This window comes from Podarcis cretensis, assembly GCF_951804945.1.
Source record: "Podarcis cretensis genome assembly, chromosome: 8".
NCBI classification, from domain to species: domain Eukaryota; kingdom Metazoa; phylum Chordata; class Lepidosauria; order Squamata; family Lacertidae; genus Podarcis; species Podarcis cretensis.
In genome coordinates, this window is record NC_137177.1 from 32932017 (window position 1) to 32952986 (window position 20970).

General features: G+C 44.0%; 1 protein-coding gene across 11 annotated transcripts in view; it reads left to right on the forward strand.

Annotated features, from left to right (window-relative positions):
* Positions 1-20970, forward strand: part of CSMD2 (CUB and Sushi multiple domains 2) — a 519932-nt gene that overhangs the window by 411274 nt on the left and 87688 nt on the right. For all 11 annotated transcript variants that reach the window (XM_079985202.1, XM_079985205.1, XM_079985206.1 and 8 more), the window contains 6 exons: positions 1786-1977; positions 4271-4409; positions 8016-8203; positions 15824-16018; positions 16896-17012; positions 19175-19288. In XM_079985202.1, coding sequence (XP_079841328.1) covers positions 1786-1977; positions 4271-4409; positions 8016-8203; positions 15824-16018; positions 16896-17012; positions 19175-19288 — 945 coding nt within the window. The remainder of the gene's footprint in view (positions 1-1785; positions 1978-4270; positions 4410-8015; positions 8204-15823; positions 16019-16895; positions 17013-19174; positions 19289-20970) is intronic.

The window sequence follows — 20970 nt, forward strand, 5'->3', positions numbered from 1 at the left end:
CAAGTGTGTCATAAATGCTTTCTAAACCCTCAGCACTTTTCCTTCACATTGCAGCGAATCGTCAGAAGTCTTGTATAAGGTGTTGAATGATCTTATTTGAGTAACCCCTGAGAAGCACCTGGGGACCCTCAGTGTTCCTCCAAACAAAGCCATTGCTTTGTTTTATTTTTAATAAGCGTACTTTGGAGTCCCTCTTTTCAAGGGGCTGCTTGCTGCTTTCAGCACCCCCTCCAATTAAGAGGTATTCTGTCTGTTTTTAAAGCCTTGGGCACTGGAAAGAACAAGAGTGAGTTTTCACTTAACATAACATCAGATTTCCCAAGTTCCTTCCATAAAAAGGTCAGGCCCATGACTACCTCTGAAAGCTGGCGGCAAAATTCCTCTCCATCACTTAGTAGGAGCATCTTTTTGCAGTACAGTTTATTTGAGAGCATATGGTTGACATAAGATTGTAACAGAATGCCATGTAGGATTAGCAGATGCCCAGGCTTATTAAGTAAACATGAACGAGTGCAAATGTACATCAGGCTGAACTCCACGGAGCACACTTGAACTTGTCATCCCCTGCAGCTTTTTTCCAGCTGCAGAGGCAGATGTCATCTGTGAAACGAGTGATATTGTGTGCTTGAGCACGCATCCCTGTGCAAGCTCACACACGTGCGCACCAGAGTTTGACGTGAGGATGTGCAGAGTCACCAAAGCCTGTTGTCAGTGCCAGGCTTTATGCCTTACACTGAAACAGTGACAGCGCATCTAAGCATGTGCAGAGTGTACTTCATTGCCACCGAGAAACCAAAAACAGAACATCTAGGCTGGGAGGAAGGGCTGTCAGCAGTTTCAGGCAGTGTTGTGGAATGGGAACACCAAAGGGGACCATGTAGCATAGATGGACTGGCATTGTTGTTGTCCTCAACCAGCAGGAGGCAAACTTCTGCAGAACTTTTGAAGTGTAGGAATGCTGATGTCGCCTAGTGGCTAACTATGGTGACAAAGGGAGCCAGTGTGGTGGAGAGGTTAGAATATTGGACTAGGAGTGTGGACATCTTGCACCACACTTTTCTTCCATTGAGCAGGATGCAGGGAAACCTTGCAGCCTCATCCTTCTAAGTCCGGAAAGTGGCAGGCAGTATAAATACCCGCAGATTGGCTAAGAGTGGTATGCACTCTAGGAACTTCCCTTGAATGACAAGTGACATGTTCAGTGTCTGAGATGCGCTGTTCAACAATGTCAGACTATGGGTGGAGGTACCTGAAAGGAGAGTCATGTTCTCCAGCTCAGGATCCCCCACATCTGGACTAGAATGGAAACAGAACCAGGGAAAGCTATGGTGAGTGGAAGCCTCTGTTCTGTTGACTAGGCAAGAATAGAAGCCTGTGTCCGTGGTATATGCTGGTATTGGCCAATATTGCCTGACAGTCACATGTGCTCTTATTTTGATGGCCCTTCTCCCTTTGCTGCCTGCAGGGAACCTTGAGCACCTCCAGTCCACAGTACCTCACTTGGCCTTTCTAGGTTTAAGCCATGGGTGGGAAACCTTTTTCAGATCAAGGGCTGCATGCTAGTGTTGGATGGGGCCCAAAGCATAAGAGAACAGGGCAACAAATGTGAATTTTGCCCTTGAACAGTAGTCTTTTTTCTACACACACTTGCACACACCTCTCTATCCTCCCTCCAGCCAAGGGGTTCTCGACCCATGGTTTGAACTGTGGAATCATTGAGAACTGGTTAATATATGAGAAACGCTGTTGCCTTAGTTCACTCACTTTTTCCCTTCTTGTTTTCAGTGTCCACTGCCACCTCCTGCAATGACCCGGGTGTCCCACAGAACGGGAGCCGCAGTGGCGACAGCAAGGAGGCAGGAGACTCCATCATTTTCCAGTGTGATCCTGGTTACGCCCTGCAGGGGGACGCCAAGATCAGCTGCGTGCAGATTGAGAACAGGTTTTTCTGGCAACCTGACCCCCCCACCTGCATAGGTAGAGGCTTCAACTTGGCTCCCTCTGAAGTTGCCCAGCAGCTAGAGACAGTCACAGTAGAACCAGCAGGAAAAGGAAGTGCTTAGTCCAGCTTGGATCGCTTCTCTGCTTCATGAGAACTTAGTGTGGAGCAGGGCCAGAGCTGCAAGTGAAGTGATCTTTCAATCTAGTGTAGCAGTAGTAATAATAAATGAATAGATAAATTATTATTATTATTATTGTACATTGTAGCACATTATTGTGTGAAACAGAATATTCTTAATCCTACCTGTAGAATATACAGTGGTACCTCGGGTTACATACGCTTCAGGTTATATACGCTTCAGGTTACAAACTCCGCTAACCCAGAAATAGTGCTTCAGATTAAGAACTTTGCTTCAGGATGAGAACAGAAATCGTGCTCCGGTGGCGCGGCAGCAGCAGGAGGCCCTATTAGCTAAAATGGTCTTCAGGTTAAGAACAGTTTCAGGTTAAGAACGGACCTCCAGAATGAATTAAGTACTTAACCCAAGGTACCACTGTATTGTGGTTTAAACAAATACAAGCTGAATCTTGAAATGCATTTCATGGGGAGGGGGGAGGATAATCTATATTTATATTTACTTTTGTAATACAGTTTGGTATGATTTTTATTTTTATTTTTTAAAAAAGATGATTCACAGAGGTCTTTCCCCTTTGAGCTGGCAAGTCAAATGAGTTGGGAGGAGAGGACCCAGTAACTCTGGCAGTGCTGAAGCTGCAATTCCCTCTCATCTTCCAGGATTTGGTGTTGCAAAGAGATGATTGTAGTTGGTGGAGGGGGAGCATTTTCAGTGACTGGAGGGAGTAAATATGTGAGGAGGGGGATGAAGAGCACAAGGGCTTTTGTCAACTGCCACCCACTATTATTTTCTTCACCAGAATGGCCCAGTATGATGCTGTGTCATGAGGTGGCATCATTCTGGGGCATTCTCCAGAAAAGAAAATGGTGGGAGCAGTTTGGGTGAATTCCACATCACCCAAATTCAGTGAATTTCGAAACAGTGAAAGAGGAAAGAGCAGTGTTACCCCTCTTTTTTCACCAAACCTCCCTCCCCGTCCCCAGCCAAAAGTTAAATGCATGCACACACAGGTCCACACTGTATTAAAATTGTCATGCCAAGTACACCAAAGCAATAAATGTTCAATTAATGGCCTAATTAAATGTTAGCTGTCTGTGTCATCCTCTTGTACTTAATTTGTATTTATAAAATATAATCCCAAGCAAGGGAAATTAATTAATACCCTTTCATTCTAAAACTAATTTAAAAAGAAGGTCAGGAGTTTTCTGTTTCTTTTCTTTCTTTCTCTGTTTTCACTGGAGGGCAGCTTATGGGTTTCATTCCTTTGTGAGTGACTAACTTGATAATTTGATACCCAACCCAACCAATCGTAGCCAGATAAACCACTGCTTTGGAAAGTTTTGGAAAGGTGAAACTATACATTATTTTGGCAAACGTGCGCCAAAAAGCATGGAAATGCCTTATGGGTTGGTTCAGGACCCTGGACCCTCCAGATGTTGTCATGGGAATTGGCCCATCTCAGCCTTATAAGGAAAAGAACTGTAAGCAGGGAGAAGGGCCACATAACCATTCCTATGAAAATCCCTCTTGCCAAGACCAACTCACCCCACAAAACCTCAACTGAGCTCTGCTTTTTTCTGTGTTTTGAGCCTGGCTGATTGTAAATTATTTCAAGTCATGTTGTTGGAGGGAAAAATGTCATTAGCAGCAAACCTAGGAAGATACAGGGGTTGTAGAGGAGGAAGCTGCTCCTAAAGTTGCTAGGTAATACTCAGGTCCTTAAAAAGGTAAAGGTAAAGGACCCCTGACAGTTAAGTCCAATCATGAATGACTGGAGTTGCTGCGCTCATCAGCTTTACAGGCCAAGGGAGACGGCCTTTGTCCGCAGAGTTTTTCCGGGTCATGATGCCAGCATAACTAAACTGCTTCTGGCAAAACCAGAACAGCGCACGGAAATGCTGTTTAGCTTCCCGCCGGAGCTGTACCTATTTATCTAATTGCACTTTGACGTGCTTTCGAACTGCTAGGTTGGCAGGAGCTGGGACCAAGCAACGGGAGCTCACCCCATCGTGGGGTTTTGAACCACTGACCTTCTGATTGACAAGCTCAAGAGGCTCAGTGGTTTAGACCACAGTGCCACCCGCGTCCTTAGACTGCTCCTAAGTTTTTCCAGTACCTGAAACAGATGCATTGCATGTGTGCATGAGAAAGAGACTCTGAAAGATAAGCCTCATGTATGCCTTCTCTTATAGCTCCCTGTGGTGGGATCCTGACTGGACCTTCAGGAGTGATCTTGTCACCAAACTACCCAGAGCCTTACCCCCCAGGAAAGGAGTGTGACTGGAAGCTGACTGTCTCTCCCGATTATGTCATTGCCTTGGTATTTCACACGTAAGTTCTCCAAGTTTCTCTTTCTTACCAGGTAAGGATGGGAGGGGGGTGCCTTCTTCAGTTTGCTGCTATGCTTTGAAATTCACGCTTCACCAAACTGCATGATGCAGCAGCTTTCTCGTGTATATGAGGAGAAAGCGCTCACAAAATCTGAATATTAGAAGAAAACAATTTACAAAAATGCATTACAGGAGAGGGAAATTGCTTGCAAATATGCAGACACTTGGCAAAATTAAGTACAAAAAATCCACAAATATTAGAAGAAATACACGTGGAAATAAGAATTTCATGTGAAGTTCTTTTTTTAAAAAAATGCAAACGTATTTAATAAATTGGGGGGGGGGGAAATGGAAAGAAAATCATTTGGAAAAATGAAAAAAAGGAGGAACCCCCTCTGTGTTAATCACTATGTATTTTCTCTTTTCTTCTGGAGGCAGAGTTTTAGGGTGCCTGGGGCACCACCAGTGCTTTAGTGATCTTACATGATTCTGTATTCAATTTCCAGACTTGGTTCTGACCATAGTGCAAGTTCAGTTTGACATATTTTTTCAATGTGCATATTTCCTTTCCTTTTTCAGGTGTGCATGAGTGCATATGCAGATTGAGGAACACATCAGACGTAAAGGAATCTTGATGTGATTATGTGCTCACATCAGGAATCTGTTTTGTGTGGTGGTTTTAATCTATGTGCTCATGCACATCTCTTACCTGTGTAGGGAGGGAAAGACACAGGTTGAAAACTGTGCATGAACCAATTCCAAAATAAACTTTGAAAGGAATGACTTCCGTAACACACTTCACATTTATTGCAAAAGGGGGAGGGGTGTCATTAACATCAGCAGTCCTCCTTAAAACAATTGGACATCTGCATTTCAGCATTGGCCCCTTAGCTACAAGTATGATATTCTCAGTCACTGACTTCTCCCCACTTAGATAGATGCATTTTTTTCTGTTACAATTTTTTGCAAATTTGAGCAAGGAGGAAAACTGGAATGAAGCTTTGGGTTGTTCTTACCTTCTTGTAGATAGAACATTGAAATAAATCAAAGATGGGTGTCCTCTGCAACACCCACACTGAAAACTGAATGCCTTTGATCATATGAGATGTTTTTTTAGCCACCATCTAAAATGGCTGCAGGCATTTGCTGGAACTTCAGCTGTTAGAAAACCTCCTTACTGACAAGGCTCTGAGATCAGACAAAGAGCTTTTGTAACATTGGTCAGATTTTAATTCTGCTTTTGGCAGGGTGAAGATTTTGTCAACAATGATAAATCTTTTTGGGTGGGAACATTCCTCATTGTCACGGTGCAGATTTTTGTCAACAGTGATAAATCTTTCTGGGCAGAAACATTTCTCAGCCTAACTTTTGAGTTCAGTTTCAGCTGCTGCAAACTTGGAAATGGAGGTGGGAAATAACCAAAGGGTTGTAAACGTTGTTACACAGATATGCTTTGCTTTTTCTTGGAGTATTTGTTAACCAGTGTGTTGCCAGCATGATAAACACATTAGCCCAAGTTGAAACCCCAGCTTGTATTATCCCTATTTGTTAAGGACCTAAAGATGCTATTTTGCTCCCGGTCTCTCCTCACCACCTCATTTGCTGATGTGAGAACAATGGGATGGGAGGCACAGTGTAGATCCTGCTTTGCAGTAGTAGCACTTTACAGATCCACCAGGAAGCCTTTTCTGCTGCCTTTTTGCTGGCAAGTGACAAGTCATATTTTTCCTACAAGTATTCTGAACCAGTGGATAATACATTTGTTTACATATCTCTCTCTCTCTCTCATATATATATATATATATATATATATATATATATGAAATTGGAAATATATATATATATATATATATATATATGAAATTGGATATATATATATATGTTGTTGTTGTTTAGTCTTTTAGTCATGTCCACCTCTTTGTGACCCCATGGACCAGAGCACGCCATATAATTGTTTATTAAATCAGTATCCTGTCACTCTTCCAAATGAATCCCAAGGAAGCATTCTTTGTATTTTCCTTCATGCTGCTTTTATTTTGCATCAGTATAGTGTTGTTTTAATGTGAGAGCCCTTTTTATGTAAGTGGCCACATGAAGGGCCAACACTATAATGAAGCAGGGGATGAAGTGCTTTGCCACTGGCCTCATCTCCAACCTTCCATGTCTCCTTGACTTCAGTGCATTGGGGGACAAAAGTCTGAAAGGTGAGGTGGCTCTACCTAGGGAGGCTCCACGGCATGATTTGGAGCCTTGCACAAATTAGAGTTCCATATTGTGTGGAGGAACCTTTGCAAGGACATCTGCCTCCCATTTAAACTTTTGCCAAACACGTGGAGCTCAAAGGAGCAGGGCAGGGCAGATGCATGACATTGGGGTGTGGTTCAGGAGGCACAATCCTATTCCTCTTCCCCACAGTATGCCTCCACATAGAGGGCCAATGACTATAGACTCCATCAGATCTTCCAGCAGATCTTCCAGCAGATCTTCAGGCCCTTTCTGAAGCTGGTGTTTACATTCTGAGGCTGCATTTTTAAAAATCAAAGCATTCTATTTGATGGGCATTTTTTTTTCTATCGAGTGTTGTAAATCTTAGCATGACCATAATAGAACCTCCTACCAGCTACCGTTCCATTTTGCAGGCTCTGAGAAACCTTCACAACCATTCACTTTTAAGCCATGCCAGCAGATCCCACCAGGTTCCATTGGCACAATGAGTTTGTATTTCTGGAGCTTCTGCATTGGAAGACCTTCCACATTAATGCAGTTCCCCTTTTTCTATCTTGAGTCACACGCTCCAGTTTCAAAGAGCTATTTTATCCTACTTCCAATTTCTCTGTTTTAAAAAAAGTTAAGTTACCTCTTGTATGACGCAAACTCTTATGTGACCCATGGGGTTTCTCTCTACACTCAAGAATCCAAGTAAAAGCTATTTCAAACTTGGTAGTTAATTGCCATGGTGATGTTTCAGTCATTGGTATATTTGGATTTGATGCTATTTCGAGCAAAACTGAAATTAAGTTTCAATTTTTAGTTGCTGTTGTTTTCTTCTCCCTTATTTTGAGCTTGAATTTTTATTTATGATGTTTATCTTATGGCTGCTGGCTGAAAACGATAAAGGTTTGCTGTGCTGAAGCCTGTCGTTATTTTCTGTTTTGCATGGTGGGTGAACCTAGGCCAAGGGGCCAAATGCAGCTCTTTGCTTCTCAGGACTCTGAGCTACACCCTGTCCTGGCCCTGATTTGTGCCCTCCATGAGTACTTTGCCTGGCTGGAATGTGACCCTGGACTTTGATTGTCCCATTTCCTTGCCTGAATAAATGATGGAGAGATATATGGGGTGGGTGTGGGTGGGTGTGTAGAATTCTCTGGCTTCTGCATGGCTGAAATGTAGCCTTCTGTACAAAGGTAAGTATCACATGCAACCCCCCGCAGAAGATTGTGCTCAGACAAAAATATTTCCCAACTCCGTTTTAGTTTATCACTTAATTCTAGTGTCATTTTAATAGAGGGGCAACTAACTGAAAAATATACTTGGTGGCAGTGGTGGTAATGGTAATAAATCTAACACTGATGGGTGTTTTTTTTCTCCCTCCTACCTTCTTCATCAGCTTCAATTTGGAACCAGGATACGATTTTTTGCACATCTATGATGGTCCCAGCTCGCTTAGCCCCCTTATTGGGAGTTTCTATGACACTCAGCTACCAGAGAGGATTGAGAGCAGCAGCAATAACCTCTTCCTGGCCTTCCGGAGTGACGCCTCCGTCAGCAACATGGGATTTGTAATCTATTACACAGGTGTGTGTCAAATTCTAGGAGATAGCTACGTTGTTATTATCTCTACCATTTTTTTTATCCTGCCCTATCTTTTGCTACCAGTCCCTAGTCGCATTTAATTCAGCAGACATCTGTGTTATATTACCATTGTGGCAGCAAAGACTTGTCATGAGCATTGCATGGGGGGGCAGGGGGTTAGAGAGACAGGCGTGCGAGAGAGAGAGAGAGAAGAATGGGAGCTTGCGCCATGGTTGAGGGAAGCAACAGAAAGCAGTGGGGCAGAGGAAGCTGAGCTAATCCATTGGTCCAGCCAGCTCAGTTTTGCCTATACTGCTTGGCAGTGGCTGCCCAGGGTTTCAGGCAAGCGTGTCTTCCCGACACTACCTGGAAATGACATGGATTGAGCTTCTAGTCTCATGTAAAGGCAGTGTGGTGCACATTTAGAAGGAAAGCCACCAGAATTTCAAAACCAGGAATGATTGCAGCTCCATGAGCAGTTTTTGTTTTAAAGGAAATATTAAACACTGCTGATTTTCATGTATAAACCTGCTGCCATTTAGCTGAGAATCACACCGTCTAACATTTTCAAAGGGGACAAGGGAGCAATTTATTTTTTTAAAACAAAAGCATAATCTCCTAAGTGGATGCCTGGTGAGGAACATCTGCAGAGGGAACGAAGTGGGATTGTACAGGTGTAATATATTCCATCTTCTTTCCCCTTCCATTTCTTCTCTGCATTTGACTAATCCCATCCCGCATTTGCAACCCTTCAAAGAGCAGAGTGTGCCCTTTGCAACTTCCTCTCAGCTTTCAGCCTCCAGAGTACTTGGAGAGCACTGGGGGGTTAACCAGGTGCACCTCTCTGTGTATTGCAGCAGGATTAAAGATTTCTTCACATGGGTTGTTAGCTCTCTCTGGAGGGAAAGGGTGGGGGAGGGGTAACCTCTCTTGACTTAATGCCTAATGCACGGATGTCATTCTTAAAAAGGAATTTGGATGCTCTGCCCCCCCCCCCTCTCTCCCCTTCAACTCTGGCTTGTTCAAAGGGAAAAAATAACAAGAAACTTTGCTCCAGAGTCAGACCTCTCTGTGGTGAACTTAGCTCCATTTGAGAATTAATGCAGTGTGGCTGTTGAGAGAATGAACTGTAATCTTGGGAGTCCCGATTTCAAGTCTCACTTGAGCCCCATCATTCCCTCTAATAGCAAACTGAGTTGTTGCATGCTGATAAGACTGAGAACCAAGAAGGAATTTGAGAAGACCCCAGCTGCATTAGAGACTGCTCCATTAGGGCAAATGGGGCATTGTCCAACGGAGCTCAGACAGTCCCCAGGGCTGGCCCAGGATGTATTGCCTCTTGAGGATGGTGATTCGTTTCCAGAGAATCTGTAGCTCTGTCTTACTCCCAAAATCAGTTATGCTTCTCAGGTTTCACCAGGGCAGAAAGGATGACTGTTAAACTCACTGGACTTAAGCCAGTTTAAATACACCCTGTGTGTTTCTGTATCAAACTCCACCCAGCAGAAGTCTCATTATCCACGCCATAACATACTCTAGGGTGAAAGAGAGTGACCCCTGTCTCCACACCCCACTGCCCCATCTATGCCACCTGTTGCCGATTCTGTTTTAACACACTGTCAGTCTCTCTTTCACTTCTTGAACATGAGCCTTATGTGAGTTTTGGGGGCTGTTAATCTCAGGATAAACTAATCTGTCAGCAAGCCCCAGGTTAGTAAGCAAATACACTGCCTGCCCCACTCCCCATCTCCAGACCTGGCAATAACAAATTTGGGGGGGGGGGTTAATAAAAAAGCTCAATTATTGGTTATTTACATCCAGCCAATTAAACCTGTTTAGCTGTTGCTCCTTTTAGGCATTCACTTAGCTCTAATTTTAAAAAAAGGCACCCAAAATGATTACAAGGTTGAAGCTCCTTCAAAATGAGAACAAGTGTGTGGCCACTAGGGCTGATGCTAGGAGTGCTTGTGATGTCCTGACCCAGAATGTTGGTCTTCATAAAGCTGATGATGAGGCTGAACTCTCTGCATGCTTGTGCAAAACGGTTTATGAGTCTCTGTAGAGCAGCGGTTCTCAACCTGTCCCCAGATGTTGTTGGACTACAACTCCCATCATCCCTGAGCTCTGGCCTTGCTAGCTGGGGTAATGGGAGTTGTAGTTCAACAACATCTGGGGACCCACAGGTTGAGAAAGGCTGCTGTAGAGCTTCCTCTGAGTGTGCTGTCCAGGCTGACCACAGCGATCTCTCCCACCAACAAAGGCAACCCATAGCACACGTACCATATGCCAATCAGGTAGAGATTATAACTCATGACTGCTGGCTCTCGCATTGTTTTCGCTACTTTTGCAGCACTGAAGTGACCTCTTCCAGGCACAAGCCTGGGTGGTGTGTCCGGAAGTCCTGGGCTGCCCAGCCAACAAGATCCTCCTCTTCTTGGCCTCACTGATGTGGTCCAAAGGAAAGGAAAGCAATACAATACATCAAATTTGCAGATGACACCAAACTGGGAGGGGTGGCTAACACCCCAGAGGACAGGATCACACTTCAAAATGACCTTGACAGATTAGAGAACTGGGCCAAAACAAACAAGATGAATTTTAACAGGGAGAAATGTAAAGTATTGCACTTGGGCAAAAAAAATGAGAGGCACAAATACAAGATGGGTGACACCTGGCTTGAGAGCAGTACATGTGAAAAGGATCTAGGAGTCTTGGTTGACCACAAACTTGACATGAGCCAACAGTGTGACGCAGCAGCTAAAAAAGCCAATGCAATTCTGGGCTGCATCAATAGGAGTATTGCATCTAGATCAAGGGAAGTAATAGTGCCACTGTATTCTGCTCTGGTCAGACCTCACCTGGAGTACTGTGTCCAGTTCTGGGCACCACAGTTCAAGAAGGACACTGACAAACTGTAACGTGTCCAGAGGAGGGCAACCAAAATGGGCAAAGGCCTGGAAACGATGCCTTATGAGGAACGGCTAAGGGAGCTGGGCATGTTTAGCCTGGAGAAGAGGAGGTTAAGGGGTGATATGATAGCCATGTTCAAATATATAAAAGGATGTCACATAGAGGAGGGAGAAAGGTTGTTTTCTGCTGCTCCAGAGAAGCGGACACAGAGCAATGGTTCCAAACTACAAGAAAGAAGATTCCACCTAAACATTAGGAAGAACTTCCTGACAGTAAGAGCTGTTCGACAGTGGAATTTGCTGCCAAGGAGTGTGGTGGAGTCTCCTTCTTTGGAGGTCTTTAAGCAGAGGCTTGACAACCATATGTCAGGAGTGCTCTGATGGTGTTTCCTGCTTGGCAGGGGGTTGGACTCGATGGCCCTTGTGGTCTCTTCCAACTCTATGATTCTATGATTCTACAATTAGCACCTGCTTGGCTGCAGGAGTTGCTGGAAGGAGGCATGCAAGATTCCAGCCGCTTTAGGGACTCAACTCTGGATTTTTGGATGTAATGGAGCAATGTCACTTCATTCCATCCAGTGAGGGGAAATTAAAGACTGCAGGAGCTAAAGTTGAGGGTTGTGAGCAGCAGAGACATAGCTCAGTGGTAGAGCATCTGCTTGCATGCGGAGGACTCAAGTTCAATCCTCGACATCCCCAAGTAGGGATGCGAAATATTTTGAACTTAAATCCAGGAGAACTGCTGCCCCTGATTGTAGATGAAAATGATAGCAAAGGTGACGGGAAGAGTCAGAGGCCAAACAAAACAAAAAGTCCACAAGGAATGGTGAATATTAAAGAATATTTGAAGAACCATGGTATAAAGAGTAATCTCCTGGCAGACCTAGACTGAGCCTTGTAGTATATGAGCCCGGCCTTGGCTGGGGAGGGCGGGGTATAAATAAATTATTATTATTATTATTATTATTATTATTATTATTATTATTTAAAGGTAATTGACAATTTACATAGAAATATGATAAAAAATAGAAGAAATAAGTAACTGTGCTGTAAAAGTGTATTTAACAGATAACATACAATGAAAATGTTTGGAAGTCTTTTTTAAAACCTCAACTACTTTTTCTTCTTCTTTATTTTTATTTATTTATTTATTTATTTATTTATTTATTCATTCATTCATTCATAAATTGTAGTGTCATGTGTATTGTGAGGTATACAAAGTATCTTTGCTTCAGTTGCCATCATTTGCTTTTTTGTTACAAACAAAAGCAGAGAGTGTTGTATAAATGTTGTATAAATGTATATTTTAAAAAATGATAAAGATTGAATAAAAGGGGGGGGGGAAGAAAATGAGAGGATGGACCAATGACCTGACTCAGAATAAGGCAGCTTCCATTGTTCCTAAGATATGAGGGGGTTGCTGTTCTTTTTTGTGATTCTTTTTAATGTGTAATTCATATATACATAGTACTTAGATAAGTTTTTTATCACAAAATGCTCAATTAAACACATATTTTATCTCAGTGTGCACATTTCTCAACATATTACAAACACTTTTGAGCCACAAACTGTATCTCAGCATTCAGAACAGTGCAAAATCCTGAAGGATAATTACTGTCTGATCTGCGTATTGGTCCAGGAGTTTGCAAATTAGGTCAGTTTGCTTCAAAGTGCAGATCAATTGACATTCTCCCCCATCTCCAAGCTAAAGAAGGAATGAAAGTGGAGAGAGAAGACATCTCCATGAGAAAGCTAAGGGGGTGGGAGGACAGTTGGTCAAGGAATATCCCCCTCCCCACCTCTTTTTCCAGCAACAAAGCACAACATTGTGCAGTATGGTTTCATTTCATTTTTTTCTCAAAGGGAGCGCAGAGGCAGAGATCAAGAGGAAGACCTAAGATGCCTGACAGCTGAGTGGGAGGCAGAGTGTCAAGCGGTAGCTGCTTCAGCTCCTTACATGAAAGGCACCACGGCTCTTCAGAATAACAAGTGGGGAGGGGGGGAGTGAGAAATAGAGGCACTGAATGGTGGCAGGAAGCCTGTAGGGGTGAGAGTTTCTTTAGCGTGGAGAAAGGGCCTGATAATAATATCCCTTAGAAGTCAACACTGCAGACAAGAAAGGCAACATTTTTATTTTTACTTTGTGGCTTGGGTCTCTCTCTCTCTCTCTCTCTCTCTCTCTCTCTCTCTCTCTCGTAGTCAGAGGAGGCTGCTCCACTGGGGCAAATGGGGTGCCATCCCACCAGCTACAGTCTTCCCTCAGCTATTCTCCACTCGCCACCTTCTTTCTTACTGTGGCAATTAGAGACCTGCAGCTAATCTTGCACCAAAGAGTTGCCCCATTGTATCAGGAAACATTAGGGATGTGGGTGGCGCTGTGGTCTAAACCACAGAGCCCAGGGCTTGCCGATCAGAAGGTCGGCGGTTCGAATCCGTGTGATGGGGTGAGCTCCCGTTGCTCGGTCCCTGCTCCTGCCAACCTAGCAGTTCGAAAGCACATCAAAGTGCAAGTAGATGAATAGGTACCACTCCGGCGGGAAGGTAAAGGTGTTTCCGTGTGCTGCTCTGGTTCACCAGAAGTGGCTTAGTCATGCTGGCCACATGACCTGGAAGCTGTACTCAGGCTCCCTTGGCCAATAAAGCGAGATGAGCGATGCAACCCCAGAGTCGTCCGCGGCTGGACCTAATGGTCAGGGGTCCCTTTACCTTTATCAGGAAACATTCTGTCCTCAAGGTACCAGGAAGGGCCTTACTTCTTATCTTGTTACCACATACCATATATGTATGCATAATACAGAAGAGGCCCACGTACTGCATGAAGGTGTTCAGAGAGTCCTTTGTTCACTTGCATAATTAATATACAATTAACCAGATTCCTTATAGTAGGGTGTTATCCCAAATGATTGGAAGGTACTCCATGCATATGTATAGTCTTAACTGATAAGGGGAAAGTATATTAAGAAGCCCCCTTCTTCAGGAGGGTGCTAAGTCCTTTTGGATGTTAATCCACTGAGCCTGTCTGTCTGGCCAGCAAAGACAATAAATGTTCCTTTGTTCTTTCATGCAACAGCAGTGGTATTTTCCTTTCAGCCTGTTAATTTGCAACATTACAACCATTCCAAAGGGTCGCTCTGGCTGTCAGCTTCCTCCTCTTCCTTGTCAGTGTTTCCTCTTGTAGAACTCAGCAGGGATGTGGATGGGGACAAAACAAGACTTCGTTGTTTTTGCCACTCGTTGGCTCTCTGGCTCCACCTTCTGCCTTCTGCCCTTCCAGTCCCAAGGGGATGGAGCTGCTCCTGGTCACAGGCTATATCCGAGCGATGCCTTTCTCATTCACGTCATACAGCAGCTCCACCTGATGCCATCGTCATGGCTCAGGTGCTGAACCCTGTCTCAGTGAATGAACAGGAAGCCATTGCTTCTTCAGATATCCTGGCCCCAAACCATATAGGACTTAATAGGCATGTGAAAAGCTGCTTGCAGACATCCCATATGGATCTGGTCAGCTGCTGTGAAAACAGGATACTGGACTAGATGTGTCTTTTGGTTGATGCCACAGGGCTCTCTTATCTTCTTTAGTTTGAGACGGGATAGACTCCTTTTTGAAACCCTGGAAAGCCACTGCCAGCCAGTGTTGTCAATACTAAACTGGATGGGTTGTCTGACTTGGCACAAGGCAGCTCCCTACATTCCTGAGCCATCTGATATATCCAATTCTCACTTTCTTGTCTAATGCCAGTGGTTGTTACCCAGATCCAGAGCCCCTTGCATGCAACTGGTTGAATGAATATGACTGTATGCATGGATCTCTCCACATCCACCTTGGAACAGGTGGTTGCTGCCAGCGTGTGAGGCCTGAGCTCAACAAATTTAGAAGGTCAAATGGTTTTAAGGAAACACTGCCTTAGAGGTTTCCTATTTGGGGAATATGGTTTCTGTTTGTAGTTATTGGAAACTCAGTTGAGGCTGTAAATAAGCAGAATGAGCTTAGCTAAGGGAGCAGAAGCAAGTGGCAAAGAAGATGAGGTGACAATACAGTATCCGACTTTTTATACCTAATGAGGACATAAGATCTTGGATCTTTTGTGGGAGAATAGGTGAGGTATGGGGGGAAGTGGTGGGTTTTGTGTGTGTTTTTTCAAGAACCATGACAATCTAATTTCAGGGCACATTTTCTTATTGTTCCAGGGCCACAATATTCACAATTAAAATAAAATACAATAAAAAGCCCTGGGCTTTTAATGAGCAATTTTCAAAAGACAAAAGCTATGGATTAATCAAAGCCCCTAATTATATTTCATGCATACAAAAATCAGGAGGAGATGAGGGGAGAATAGAGAAAAGGAGCACACTTTTTCTGGATTCATTTTCCCCCTGAATTATTTATCTATAAATTGAGACATATTTCAATCCTATGGAGGTCTCTTCAGAAGGAAAGCCTGATGGAATTCCATAGGGCATGTTTCTCATTAAGTGTGTATAGCAGTGTGTATTCCCTAGTGGAATAGAAAAGTTTTCAACAGGGATTCAAAGGCTGAAGCCTGCTGAATCCCTGTTCCATAGGTAGTCAATAGGTGCTCCACAATATGTTTTCCATAAGCCATCCTGCATTCTTTCCTGAGAGGATCCTTTGGCACTTTGTTTTATTAGAAAGACAAAGCAGGAGTGGTCACTAGCAGTAAACAGTTAACATCCTGGCAATTTATTGTTCCAGAAAACCCCAGAGAATCTTGCTTCGATCCTGGTTCGATTAAGAATGGCACCCGGGCTGGTAGCGAGTTGAAACTGGGATCCACTATCACCTACTACTGTGGCAGTGGCTACGTGATTGATGGGGTGTCTACCTTGACATGCATTATGGGAGGAGATGGAAAACCTGTGTGGAACAAACCAAGACCTACGTGTACAGGTGAGCAGGGTAGAGTGGAAGTGGACTTCTTTCCGTTTAGTTAGTTATCACCTTCTGCACATGTGTCTCAAGGCAACGTGCAATAAAAACAGCTTGAAAACAGTTGTAGATAGCTGGTATATTTTAAATAAAACAATAGATACAAAATAGACACTTATGGCAGAGACCCATTCATGCAGTTGGGAAAGGCTGTCAGAACAAAAAATGTATATGTTTGTTTCCAAAAAGTGCAAATACTGGGTGCCTGTTGTATCTCTACTGGAGTGCAGTTTCACAGAGTGGGCAGCCACACTATGAAAGCCCTGCTCCAAGTTACTGTGGGACTGGATTCTGAAATCTCTGAAACTTGCAGGAGGAGCTCTCAGACAGACCTCAGTGACCTACTAGATATATAAGGAAAAATTATATATAAGGAAAAATTCTCCCAAAGCTGACCAGGGCTGCTTCAAATTGCATCATGTGAGCATTGCTGTTCCACGGGTACAGATAGTTATGCATCCAAAATCATAGCAGAGCAGTTCAAGCAGTTACCACCCATGCGTATCCCACTCCACTTCTCAACAACCCACATAGTTCAAGATGGTGTTCTCACCAGCTTTTGAGATCAAACAGGCCCTACATCATGGTGATAAACCTTCCAGTTGATGGCACAGAGTTTGTAATGAAATATGTATCAGGCACAAGTTCTGCTTAGGGTGGATTCCTCTTTTTCCTCAATGAGATACTACAGGGTTCCTACTGCTTGCTGGGCATTGTATTAAGAGAATGCATTGTCTGACATCTTTAAAAACAAAAGGGGGGAGGAAAGAGAAAAGCACGTACTGCAGGACAGACAGACAAATTGATTGTTGGTGTTGTTGTTTTTCACCCATTCCAGCACCATGTGGTGGTCAGTACACAGGATCAGATGGTGTCGTCCTGTCTCCAAACTATCCTCAGAACTACACCAGTGGACAAGTGTGCCTGTATTTCATCGTTGTGCCCAAAGACTATGGTATATTCTTGGTGTTCACAAGCCCTGATGGTTAGATTGTTGTTACATTGTTACAGTTCTGCCCGGCAGATGACATATTTGTTTCCTGAGACAGGAAATAAAAGTGCCACTTGATAGGAGAAGTATAATAAAAGAAGCAACATGGCTGGCGATTTTCCCTCCAGAAGAATATATTCCACTGGTCCCTAAGGCTGTTGGAAGGAGTAGACTGAAACACCTTGAGGCCACCAAGTTGTTGAGGACTGGTCCAGTGGAATATTTTAATCTGCATGCAGCAGTGTATACACTTTATATTGGAGAGACCCAAGGATTAATTTTACATGTGTGGGAGCAGTGTGGCCATTCACTGATGACAAAATGGCACTCATCAGTTCAAAAGTTCAAAATGTTGTGTTGTTTTTCTCTGAGAGAAAAGGATTGCCATATTGTCAAGATTAGTTTTGCTTTAAAGGCCAAGAGGGATGAGGAGTGTGGTTTGAGAGGAAAGCAAGGGAAGAAGGAGCCCACTAAAATCCTGTGCCCCCAGAAACCTGGAACCAATCCTGGTGATTCAGCTCCCCTCCCCAGTGGCCCAAACTTTTTAGCCAAAAGTATTCAGTGGAGAACTAATGCAGGGGTCTAAAGCCTCGACTCTTTGAGCTCTAGAAATCTTGTCCCCTGCAGGGTTCCACAGAACAAAGGTGACCAGTGTGGTGCCCTCCAGATGTTGCTGAGCTACATCTCCCGTCATACTTGACCGTTGATGGCTATGGGTGTTGGGAGCTGGAGTCCAACACCAACATCTGGAAGGCATCAGGTTAGCTACCCTTGCAGCATGAAATCAGGACTAGCATCAGCATGTGGCATCCTTGGGCAGTTTCAGGCACTTCAGCATCCCAATAGGGCCTACCTGCGACTGAGAGATGCTGTGAAAAATTAAAAAGGTGTCTTTTCTCTTGACACTTCCTGGAGACTGCTGCCACCCACCACCACCAGATAGGCCTGCCAGTGTGGCCCAATGGCTTAGGAAGCAGCCCACCAGGGACTGCAATTCCCATCGGCCGCAGCCAGCCTGGCCGTATGATGCAGGGCCTGGTGGGAGTTGTAATCTAGCAAGCTCAGAAGGACACCAATTTGGACCTACTGGATATAGCATTATCCAGGCTTCACAAGTTGTGCTACAAAGTCTGACAAGAAAGGACTGTGGAGAAGCTTCCTTGGAGGATTACCTGAGGGGGCATCAGGAGAAGATTGGGGCTCCCTGCAGCATTCCAACACAACATCTGATTTTGCAAAGTTCACAAACATTGCCGCTGGCTTCACTGCTAACAAGAGAGCGAGGCACTTGTGAATCTGTAAATGGGCATTTACAAGCTACAAATAACAAATCTAGCATGCAAAAAAAAAAACAAGCGACAACAACAAGAACTTGAGCCTCAGGGTTTTGAGTCAGAAAAACTGCTGTTATGCTTTGAAAAAAAATAGATATGCATAAATAACCCAAAGCCCTCAGAAGGTAGTATTTTGAAAAGAAATAAATAAAATGGACTAATGAGCTGCCTGTTATTTATTTCCCTCTCATTTTTGGAGGGGGAGGAATCTGCTAGATGTATTTACAATGAAAGCATTTGGGAGAGCTGATGGGACTAAACATTGACTGCCTTTTTCTGAGCACAATCCAGACAAGTGCTGCTTCTGTGCAGCTTTCATTCATTTCCATTGGGGCTTCTGGATCTTAATTTTGGGCATATTGCTGAACACCCATAGCTCCTCCAATCCACAATCTGTGTTCTTGCATGTCAAGATTGATTTTAAATATTTATAATGCGCCCATTTGTGTAGATATAAAAGGGCAGGGTTATACAATATATAATACAAACCAGCCATACAGTAAAATATAAAATAATAAAGCCCCACATCAGTATGGACAGTGGGAGCTGAAACCACAAAGGGTTTTATCCAACTAAGGCTCCATCTGCGCTATACATTCCAAGCACTACCACATTAAATAGTTATGGCTTCCCCTAAATAATCATTGTTAGTTGTTGTTTTTTGTTGCGATTCTACATACTTTGGGGTATGCCAATACTATTCTGTTGTGTCTCTGTTGCTTCACTGGCATGGTGGTAAACTTCTGCTCTTTAATCTGCTGTTTAATTGCGCCAAATGTGCTTCATTGACAGTGGTGTTTGGTCAGTTTGCCTTCTTCCAGACCGCTCTCCATGATATCATCGAAGTGCATGATGGACCCAACCAGCATTCCCGTCTCCTCAGCTCTCTCTCTGGTTCTCACACAGGTAAGAGTATGTTTCCCCTCTCACCCATCTCCCTTTTGGAGACAGAAAGGCTCCCTAAGATCCTAAGCTTGCTTGGGCCATACATACTGCTCAGGCATCATTCAGTAGCGTGGAGAGAAAACTGAGGGCCACAGTAACAGGTAGCCCTGAGGAGATGCCCTAACTAAGTGATTTTGACATATGCAGCTGAATTCCAGTTGTTGGGGAAAACGAGCGGGAGAGTGATATTGCCCTCCTGTCCTGCTAGTGTGCCTTTCAGAGCAGAATGCTCGACTGGATGGGCCTTTAGTCTGATCCAGCAGATCTGTTGCTTTGTTCTTGTGAGGGAGTGGGTGAGTTTGTTCCATTTTATGTTGCTTCCCACTCAAACACCCTGAAGCAATTTACAACCAACGTATTTAAACCCCCGCACGCAATAAAAATCACATAAACATTAAAAACAGATTTAACGGTACAGTATCGTAATATCTTATCGGTGGCCTCCAGAAAAAGAAAAAGAAAATCTTTGCCTGTTGCCGAAGCAATGATAAGAGGCTTGTTCATGCAGTGCACTGAGCGCAGGTACAAGCTGTCTCTACACATGTGCAAGTGTTTGTATAAAAGTGTACGCTTGTTGGTTTGCACTCTGTAAAGTGGGGTGAGGGGGAGAACGAGTATCTGCTATAGACAAGGCCTTTTGTAGAGGATGCCTGGTACATTCATGCCTAGCATAACTGAAATCTGGGCTACACTTCCCTGGGGTAGACATGGAAGGCATATATGGAAGCTTGACTTGTGGGAAAGTCCTGAAACTAGAGGGGAGATGAGAATAGGATGGATGTGGGGCAGGGTGTATGGCCTAAATAGCTTAGTGGGCAGTCAGGAGAAGGTCCATAACATACTTGCCCTGCAGTAGAGGGTTGTGAAGCTCCATGCTTGATGTTTAAGCGCTGTGCCAATAGGAAACAGAAATATATAATGGTGTGAATGCTTCCAGCTGCATCATCTGTCAGGGAAATTGCATCCTCTGTGAGAATGGCTGAGCCCTGGAACCTTTGCACAAGTAGTTGCTCTTGCAAAAGGCTTCCTTTATTTGTTGTTGTTGTTTAGTCATTTAGTTGTGTCCGACTCTTCGTGACCTCATGGACCAGAGCACGCCAGGCACTCCTGTCTTCCTCTGCCTCCCGCAGTTTGGTCAAACTCATGTTCGTAGCTTCGAGAACACTGTCCAACCATCTCATCCTCTGTCTTCCCCTTCTCCTTGTGCCCTCCATCTTTCCCAACATCAGGGTTTTTTCCAGGGAGTCTTCTCTTCTCATGAAGTGGCCAAAGTATTGGAGCCTCAGCTTCATGATCTGTCCTTCCAGTGAGCACTCAGGGCTGATTTCCATAAGAATGGATAGGTTTGATCTTCTTGCAGTCCATGGGACTCTCAAGAGTCTCCTCCAGCACCTTACTTAAGGTGCAGAGGTCAGAGCAGCAACATTGCGGCAGGATTAGAAGTGTGACCCCACTTCCAGTAGTTCATGAAGGTGCCCTACACCTGTGTGAGCATGTGACTATGGCACAACTTCTTAGTGTTTTGTTGATCAACCCCATTCTCAGCCTCTTGCCATATGGGAAGTAGTGTCCCACTGGTACCTATATTGGAAGCCCAATAAGACACAGACCTTTATCCCTCGCAATACAGGAATGAGGATACA